We start from the raw sequence: 10,201 nt of genomic DNA, 5'->3' as shown, positions 1-10,201 counted from the left end.
GTGTGTGTGTGTGTGTGTGTGTGTGTGTGTAAGAGAGCGAAGGAGAGTACCCTAACCCCTTAACCTTACTCTTATCCCAAAGGTTGCGTGTTCGAATCATGGACCACTTTAGCATTTTGCTAATTAGCAACTTTGCAACTACTTACTACTTTTTAGCTACTTTGCAACTACTTAGCATGTTAGCTAACCCTTCCCCTAACCTTAACCCTTTAACCTAATAACTAACCTTAACCCTAACCCGAACTTGAATCTTAACCCTAACCACTAGCTTAGCTAACATTAACGACCTAGCTAACTTAAGTGTTATCCACCTAGTCACCTAGTTAACGTTAGCCACAGTAAATGGGAATTTGCAACATATCAAACGTTTAGAAAATGTGTAACATATTATACAAATTGCAATTCGTAAAATAAAATTGTAACTGTAATTTGTAACAAGTCATACGAAATGGACAGCCACAAATGAATGGACAGCCACAAATGAATACATACCATACGAATGTATGTATGTCTTATGTAACCATACGAAACGTACCATCTCATACTAATTGGAGTGTCCCAGATTTACGTTTACTATGTTACATCTACTTGCAGCACTTACTGTATATTCAAAGAAGTGAAAAGTGAAAATATGAAATATAAGGCAAAAACCATGAACAATTTAGCTCTCTGAGTCACATCAAATAACATTTTATTTTTCCCTCTTCGTCGTTTTTTCCTTCTACTCTGCCAAGTGGGTTATCTCTCCTTGAAGTAAAAGGAACCTGATTCAGTTATCAATCCTTCAAAAAGAAAAATATAGACATTTGTGATGTGTTTTCACTTCCAGTGTTGCGTTACATTCACACCAGTGCTTTAGTAATTGGAAGAGATGGGGCACACATTTCTTACCCCCAGGCATAAAATACATATTGAAGGCTTTTTTTTCTCTGACAGAGGACAACAAAACAATGTGGAGAAATGTCTTGAGACCTGGTAGGTCTGTGTTAATAATATTTCTACTCTGTTGTCTTGTTCGACGTATCGCAGCTCGAGATGGTTAAATGTAGTAGTTTAGTGTGATGGACAGCTATTACAACCGAATTGTGTTTTTCCCGGGTTGGTAAGGCAATGACATAGAAATATAATTATATGAATAATATAATGTAATTATATTTCTGTGGGTAACCATAGCAACATCTCCCCTCCTGCTTTGAACGATCCATGAGATATGTTGTTCCTTGTTGTTATCTTAAAGAATGTGTGTTGTTACCTATCTCCTGTGTGAGACACACTAGTGAAGTCCTGAAGTGCATCACTGAAGGCTGACACATGACGGCTAAGGCAGAGGTCACAGTGCAGCTGGTTAGTATTCATACGCCGAAGCAGAGGGACTACTTCCACAAAGGCAGAGAGACTAGGGAACCAATTGAATAGGGGCCAAGGTCAAATTCTCAGATTTAGGTGGGCACCACTCCAGTCGACAACAGCTGCCAAATTTAGAACATGACAGGGTTTCGTTTCAATTAAGGAACGACCCAGGTGGGCGGCTCCAATGTGTGGGCTATTGATAATCTGAATGGAATTAATCCTCAATGAATATGGACAGGTCTGTCCAAAGATGGGGCAGGCTTGTTAAAATAGCCTAGGCCTGTACTGAATATTGTCACGTTGATAGATTAATCCAAAGTGGACTGAGAGTTATTGTAACATGCTGTTTGAGATTTAAACGTCATGATGCGTGTCTATTTTGGTCACATGACTAATAACTCAAAATCAAATCAAATCAAATGTTATTGGTCACATACACATGGTTAGCAGATGTTATTGTGATTGTAGCAAAATACTTATGCTTCTAGATCCGACAGTGCAGCAGTATCTAACAGGTAATATCTAACAATTCCACAACAAAACCTAATATCTAACAAATTCCACAACAAAACGAATACACACAATCTAGTAAAGGAATGGGATGAGAATAAGTATAAAATATATGGATGAGCAGTGACCAGAGCGGCTAAGATGCAAAAGATAGTAAAGAATAGATAGTGAAGGATACAGTATACATTATATACATGAGATGAGTTATATCCTGCCTGTTTGGCCCTGTCCGGGGGTATCATCGGATGGGGCCACAGTGTCTTCTGATCCCTCCTGTCTCAGCCTCCAGTATTTATGCTGCAGTAGTTTATGTGTCGGGGGGCTAGGGTCAGTCTGTTACATCTGGAGTATTTCTCTTGTCTTATCCGGTGTCCTGTGTGAATTTAAATATGCTCTCTCTAATTCTCTCTTTCTCTCTTTCTCTCGGAGGACCTGAGCCCTAGGACCATGCCTCAGGACTACCTGGCATGATGACTCCTTGCTGTCCCCAGTCCACCTGGCCGTGCTGCTGCTCCAGTTTCAACTGTTCTGCCTGCGGCTATGGAACCCTGACCTGTTCACCGGACGTGCTTGTTGCACCCTCGACAACTACTATGATTATTATTATTTGACCATGCTGGTCATTTATGAACATTTTAACATCTTGACCATGTTCTGTTATAATATCCACCCGGCACAGCCAGAAGAGGACTGGCCACCCCTCATAGCCTGGTTCCTCTCTAGGTTTCTTCCTAGGTTTTTGGCCTTTCTAGGGAGTTTTTCCTAGGGAGTTTTTCCTAGCCACCGTGCTTCTTTCACATGCATTGCTTGCTGTTTGGGGTTTTAGGCTGGGTTTCTGTACAGCACTTTGAGATATCAGCTGATGTACGAAGGGCTATATAAATAAATTTGATTTGATTTGATGAGTAATGCGAGATATGTAAACATTCTTCAAGTATCATTATTAAAGTGTCTTGTGTTCCATTTATTAAAGTGGCCAATGATATCAAGTCTGTAGGTAGGCAGCCGCCTCTCTGTGCTAGTGGTGGCGGTTTAACAATCTGATGGCCTTGAGATAGAAGCTGTTTTTCAATCTCTCTGTCCCAGCTTTGATGCACCTGTACTGACCTCGCCATCTGGATGGAAGCGGGGTGAACAAGCAGTGGCTCGGGTGGTTGTTGTCCTTGATGATCTGTTTTGCCTTCCTGTGACATCGGGTGCTGTAGGTGTCTTGGAGGGCAGGTAGTTTGCCCCCGGTGATGCGTTGTGCAGACTGCACCACCTTCTGGAGAGCCTTGCGGTTGTGGGCGGTGCAGTTGCTGTTCCAGGCAGTGATACAGCCCGACAGGATGCTCTCAATTGTGCACCTGTAAAAGTTAGTGAGGGTTTTCGGTGACAAGCCACATTTTTTCAGCCTCCTGAGGTTGAAGAGGTGCTGTTGCGCCTTCTTCACCATACTGTCTGTGTGCATGGACCATTTCAGTTTGTCGGTGATATGTACACCGAGGAACTTAAAACTTTCCACCTTCTCTACTGCTGTCCCGTCGATGTGGATGGGGGTGCTCCCTTTGCTGTTTCCTGAAGTCCACTATCATCTCTTTTGCTTTGCTGACATTGAGTGAGAGTGAGTGAGTTACATGTCATATTGAGTGACATTGATATTTTCCTGACACCACACCCCGAGGTCCCTCACCTCCTCCCTGTAGGCTGTCTCTTTGTTGTTGGTAATCAAGCCTACCACTGTTGTGTCGTCTGCAAACTTGATGATTGAGTTGAAGGCGTGCATGGCCACGCAGTCGTGGGTGAACAGGGAGTACAGGAGGGGGCTGAGAACCAACCCTTGTGGGTCCCCAGTGTTGAGGATCAGCGAGGTGGAGATGTTGCTTCCTACCTTCACCACCTGGGGCGGCCCGTCAGGAAGTCCAGGACCCAGTTGCACAGGGCGAGGTTCAGACCCAGGGCCTCAAGCTTCATGATGAGTTTGGAGGGTACTATGGTGTTGAATGCTGAGCTGTAGTCAATGAACTGCATTCTTACATAGGTATTCCTCTTGTCCAGATGGGATAGAGCAGTGTGATGGCGATTGCATTGTCTGTGGAGCTATTGGGGCAGTAAGCAAATTGAAGTGGGTCTAGGGTGACAGGTAAGGTGGAGGTGATATGATCCTTTACTAGTCTGTCAAAGCACTTCATGATGACATGTGAGTGCTACGGGGCGATAGTCATTTAGTTCAGTTACCTTAGCTTTCTTGGTAACAGGAACAATGGTGGTCATCTTGAAGCATGTGGGAACAGCAGACTGGGATAAGGACTGATTGAATATGTCTGTAAAACTCAACAATTGGTTGTCCAATAATTATGATCCTTTTTCTATCATATCACTCTTGAAGATGCGAGGAGAGGGGCAGGGGGTACACCATAATATTGAATATAATTATCTCCATCAAATTGAAAAATGAATCATTACATATTTCTTGACAGGGAGAATTTCCCCATGTTCCTTTACCTCCTACTGGTCTTTATACGCCATAAACTAGTTAGCCACCTGTGAAAAGCTTTCTGAACCCTCATCTATCGATGTGCCCTTCAGCAAGTCACTTAACCCTAAGTTAAGTCCTTATTAAGTTGCTCTGGATAATAGCCTCTGCTAAATGACCAAAACGTAAATTTAAATGTAATAATGTTTCATTTGCAATGTTTCCAAAGTCTCCTATGCTTTTGATTTCTCCGCAACTACTGAAATATAATTTTTCGAGCCCTGTGTATGAAATCTGTAAATCCACTTTCTCTGTACTGTCCACAATTGGTTCTAATCTCTGTAGATCACCTATTGGCACTTCACCGCCCTCGTGGTGCAGTACCTTGTGCTTATTGGTGATATCACCAGTCCCTTGAAGGCGCTTTTGACCAATAGGCGAAGAGGGGACGCACGCTTTTGGCGAAAACTCGCTGCGGTTAACAGTGGTGGATCGGAACGTCCCTGAGCGCGGAGTAGAGGAGAGTACACGGAGATACAGTCTTTGGGAGGAGATAGTGCTTATTTTCCCTCTCTCAACTCTAACAACAAAATTAAATCCGATTTTGGTTCAGAGTGTCGTCTAACTACAGCAATCGAAACGTGGGAGGAACAAAGGATTTGATCTGCAAGTTTTTCTTTAGCATTTGTTTTCTTTTCATAAAACAGGATTCTGTTGGAGGCTCGCTCGCACTCTAGACGCAAAGATGATGGTTGGAGAGATCGAGGTGAAGGAGAGACCGAGGCCGAGTCCCGACTATTTGATGCAATTGTTAAACGAAAAGAAGCTGATGACCAGTTTGCCAAATCTGTGCGGTATCTTTACACACCTTGACAGGCTTCTCGATGAAGGTAAAACGCCGTCTGGAGAAATGGGGTAGTTGGGAGGGAAGGAGTGACTACGGCGCTATCCCTGGGGCTCGGTGGGCATGCTTGCTGCATAAGGGAGCCCATGCATGGTAGCTACCTAGCTAACATAGCTAACGAGCTACATTATCGCACTGGGTAACACAACTTCTTCTTTTAACTTTACAAAGTGAGAACTGCGAGGAAATGAAACTATTGCACCATCCAACAAGAATATTTATTCCCTTAACCACAAAACCGCAAGGATGTATTTGTAGTTACCATGTCCTGTTCTCTGACTTGAGGACGAAGTGAAAAGTTTTTTTTTTTTGCGTGCTAACTAGCTAACTTAGCCAGGACCGATAAACAAGTTAAGTTAGTATGTATCCCAGTTGCAGGAATAAACTGGTTGATAGTCAGACTTTTACATTTCAGCTGTAGTCTTGGCTTTAGCCTATCAGGTATTATGTAAGTGAATGTGATAGTTTGTTCTGTAGAGGATGTATTGTTGCCAGGGTGCACATTCCATCGAATTCAACAGAGTAGGATTGGTAACAAAGTAGTATAACCTCGCTGTAATCAAACATGAAGCTTCATAACAAATCCAGCAATATATCTGTTTGTATTCACTCCTAAGCAGCTAGTTTCCGTAACATACAGTATTTGCATATCAGAATCTGGTGGAATTGCACAACGTCGGAATGTGCCCCGGCTGTTGAAACAAAGGGCAGTGAAGTTGTTTGCCTTGCAATGATATCCAGCTCCAACGTTTTGCAGCTAAATTACGCTCTAAAACATACATTAGGTGCGGAAGAAATATCCCCGATGATTAGGCAGGAATTGTGTAGCTTTGTCATCATTTGACATAGTCGTTTTTTCCTATGCCGTCATTTTGTCGGGGCCATATTCTCAACGTTGTTGTTGTCGCATGATATTGTTCTAGTATGCCACTTAAGATTTATAGTTAATACAAGTCTATACTACTATTTCGGTCCTTTTCTATTATACACAATGTACAATTCATGACAGCAGTGTGGTTTATGTAATTGAGTAGGTAACGCTAGAGAGCGCCACTTCCCCCTCACTGTCCTTATCTCTGTGGGCAGCTGACAAACAATCACTTTCCTGGAATTAAAAACTTTTAGCTGTATATTTCGTGTATTCTAATTTAATGGAAAAGGACAGGAACAATATTGCATCAGTAAAACTGAGTTTCATGCCAAATATACAACCAAATGTGTCATCAAGTCAAATGTGCTCACATTTTTTTTCTAACTAGTTAAAGCAAAGGAGTACTGTCACATCTTGTAAAACAAGTTTTGTTTGCTCCAGTCTCCCATACAGGCCAGTTTAGATAAACTCTCGACCTCTACTTCTCCAGTTAAACATTCCTAAAATGATTACCCTGCAACAAGCTCGACTCAGTCCGTTCCTTCCGTCCCTGCTGTTTTAGTCAAAGCTGTTTTTCCTTCTGGGGAGACACAGGAAACTAGGGGCCTTATTTCTCTCCGCTGTCTTCTATCCTGCCTACCTATCTCCCCCTAGGACAAACAAAAGAATTGACCAGGCTCCACAGTGAGCCTCTCTCTCACACTAAATCAATTTACCCAGGCAGCTTTGTAAGGCTGACCACGGTGCACACTCAGCCAGCAGCCCGACGTGGCTGCACCATCCCAGGCTTCTTACTAAGAGTGTGGGGGTGTTTTTAAGAAACCATGTCTGGGCCAGATCCTGGGCCCCACTTCCCTGGCTGCGCATGAGGTTTTACAATTCTCACATACTGCTTTCTGCTCTCTCCGGCCACACAACTCGACCGTTTACCGGGGTTACTACAGCAGCCGTCCAAACTTCACCCCTCTGCCAAATGTTTAGTGGGTGTGTAAGGAAAATAACCCCTAGTGCAGAGGAGGCTCTTGGCTAAAGCCGTCTGCTTAGTCTTTTGGACTTGAGCTTGGCGGCATGAGCCCACCCCCATCAAAGCGCACCCTGAAATTGAGTGAAACCCTCATCTAAGTGCAGTGAGAAGCATTCCCATGACATAGCAGGATGATGTTTAGAAAGTAAACCTATTAATCACAGCAGGAAGCTGTGAGGTACATTTGCGTGCCATTCAGGTTATGCAAATGTGACTGCGGTTTCAGTCGGCAGGGAGGGTAAACATTGCAGCTCATTGTGACTTCTGTTGGGGACAAAAGCTTGCAGACTGCAGTGATTTTGTTTATTTAACCTCTCGTATTGTTTGATTCATTTTGAGTTCCATTGAGGCATTAGGAGATTTATCCAGCAAGTAGCTTACAACTCAGGATTCTATTTTTGTTGCATAGTAAGCGACACTATAGGAATCCAACCTGTCTATAGTTAGTCAATGTGACCCTGGTGCCTGCTGATTGGTGACTGAATGACAACCAGAAATGGCGAAGGAAGAGTGAAGGAAATATTCTTAAAGACGAGGATGCTTTTTATTGTCAATATTTCAGCAGCGTTGTTTTACTCAAGACTCTTTGGGGATAAATACTCAGTGTGTAGATAGAAGTACATATTAAGGTGCTCGTTGTGAGAATCCTCGTTTACTCACAGGTGGTGTAAGAACATGCACGTCTCCATATCTTGCACACACAGCAAAATGACCTATCCTCTGTCTAAAGTAAATGGAAAGAAAGTTAAGATTCTCTCCCAGTTGTCTCTCCTTCAGAGCCCTGCAGACAGCTGCATATGCATGTATATAACACATTCCCTGCACACACACTAGTGGTGCACGGGTCAACTGTTTTTTCTTCCACCCGCACCCACCCGCAATTGCTAATAACCCAGCCGAAACCACCAGACTGTGATAAAGTGAAAATCTGAGGCTCGTACCCGACCCGCTAATATAGAAAATGAGCACAGGTTTATTTCGTGTTCTGGGCCACATATGACATGTGAAGCTGCATGCATGTACTGAATTATAGACAAGTTGACTAACAAATAACTTATTCAAATGTCGGAAATTATAAGCAGAGACCTTATATAAATTTGACAAAAAAATAACCTTCCGTCGTCTCTGACAGTAGCCTGCTCACGAGAATGTCATAAATCGATAGAATGAATGCTTTAATCTAGTTGACATCAGTAAGTTTTGTCATCTCTGCTTCTTTTGCGCAGCAAGGGCGTTTAGGGACTGGGGGGAATACAATAACAAAAAAAGGGAAATATTTTCTTTGCAAACTGTCCAAATGACCTCCGTTTGACCGGTTGTAGGAAATAGAAAGTTGTGAGAATGACCCAACATGTTTCTGATAAGATTTCAGTTCGCCTTGGATGCATGTTTTATGTGGTTGAATTACTCAGCTTTTATGATGCTGATAAAGATGGGGACTGTCTGTAGAGGTGCTAACTGCGCATTCACATTCTCTCAAGATGCTGAAATAAAGAAATCATATTTCTCCTCTTCCTAAGTCAAAGTTTGGCATATATTTTGTGTATCATTTTACTGCAAGAAATGCTTAATTCTGCATTAGTTAATATTAAGGCTATGTGAGAGGTTATAGACGTTATCCTGCCTGTTACCAAAAGCATTTGGCAATTGGCTGTGTAGGCTATTTGGCACGTACAGTTGGGCCCTAAAGCTTACACAATAATGCCAGATAACCTCATTGTGGCCTATAGATATAAATTGCACAAGAATGATGGATTTTCAAAGTTACTGTTTTCTCTTTATTCAACTCACACAATATTTCATGACCCTTAACCCGCCCGCCTCACCGTCGGTACTGCGGGTAATGGGTCAACCCGCACATCACTAACACTCACGTGTGTGTGTGTATAACACACATTCCCTGCATACACACGTATATAACACATTCCCCCGCCTACAGGTTGGTGCGTGTGTGTGCAGCTGTTTAAATGGTGAGGGGAAAGCCAACACATTGAGCATTAACCCCTGTGTGAAACAACAGCTCCTGGTTCCCTGTCTTAGCTTGGCACTGAGATGTGTGTCTAGGTCCTTGTATTGCTGGTGTGTATTGAGCCACTCTCAAGGTCACTTTGGTGGAGTTGACAGGCGCTTTTGAAAATCCCATGCGCAGCAGTTGCGAGGTGACAGGCGCCATGTATTAAAGAAAAACACAAATGAATGTTTAACCATTTGCCGTTGACATGCCAACAAGCAAACTGCAATATTTTCTGTTGGCAGGAGAAGCTATGACATTTTGGAAGGCTGTTGAAGTACAGGCTATTGGTTTAGAGATGGAGTCATGGCTGTAAATCAGTATAGACTAGTATCAGACTGTATACAGAGACCTCTTTGGATGTCAACCCCCTGACTTTTTATACTGTTAAATCCTAATCTTTTTTGTTCAAAGGCCCTCTCGTTACAATTTCCATTTTAACCCTGTTTTGTACCACAAACGTGCTGCAGGTTGTGCGTGGCACAGATTCCTCGTAATGGATATGTATTTTGTTTACCGTTTGTTGCCGGTGTTAGGTTTAACTGTTTAGAAAAGGGAATCTGTGCCACGCCCCTGGGAGTGCGTCAAGGTTTAGAGTTGGTCTTGAAAGATGACAGAAGAGTAAAGTTCTCCATCGGTCTCAACTGTGCCGGTTACTACTTCATTTCTTGCTGTAGGGTGACCTTCTGTGAGCGTGGCCGTAAGCTGACCCTTTGCCGCGCAGGGCAGAGACCTGCACTAACCTTTGACAACACAATCAATTTGCCGTCTAATAAGATTGAGTGCTGCTCGCAAAGCAAGATGGCGCCTGGGGCTTTGAAAGATCTGAGCTATCGAATGGAGAGACTATAGGAGGGGGCTCAGGGCACAGTTGTTGTGCAGGCTGAAAGCTGACATGCGTCTCTGTCCCCCTCCACACCCCTGCCTCTGCTTCCCTCCCAAGGCACTACTTATAAGCTGGAATTTAATTAACAATACCCATTCTGTGAGCAGCTTTACTGAGCCGCCTGTTGTAAATCTTCGTTGTGGCTCTGACTCCTCAGTCTCTCCCTCCCCTGGCATGACTCTCTCTCCCT

At 43.2% G+C, this 10,201-nt stretch overlaps 1 protein-coding gene across 4 annotated transcripts in view; it reads left to right on the top strand.

Moving 5' to 3' along the window:
* Window positions 1–4,776: 4,776 nt before the first annotated feature.
* The window catches only part of qkia (QKI, KH domain containing, RNA binding a), a 104,017-nt gene continuing 98,592 nt past the window's right edge, over window positions 4,777–10,201 (top strand). For 2 of the 4 annotated variants that reach the window (XM_014126319.2, XM_014126141.2), the window contains exon 1: window positions 4,777–5,205. In XM_014126319.2, coding sequence (XP_013981794.1) covers window positions 5,061–5,205 — 145 coding nt within the window. In that variant the 5' untranslated portion in view covers window positions 4,777–5,060. The remainder of the gene's footprint in view (window positions 5,206–10,201) is intronic. The other 2 variants (XM_014126225.2, XM_014126075.2) reach the window with 1 other exon arrangement.

This window comes from Salmo salar, chromosome ssa01 (assembly GCF_905237065.1).
Source record: "Salmo salar chromosome ssa01, Ssal_v3.1, whole genome shotgun sequence".
Classification (NCBI taxonomy): domain Eukaryota; kingdom Metazoa; phylum Chordata; class Actinopteri; order Salmoniformes; family Salmonidae; genus Salmo; species Salmo salar.
The sequence above is the reverse complement of the archived record's forward strand: the minus strand, read 5'-3'. Positions and strand labels throughout refer to the sequence as shown.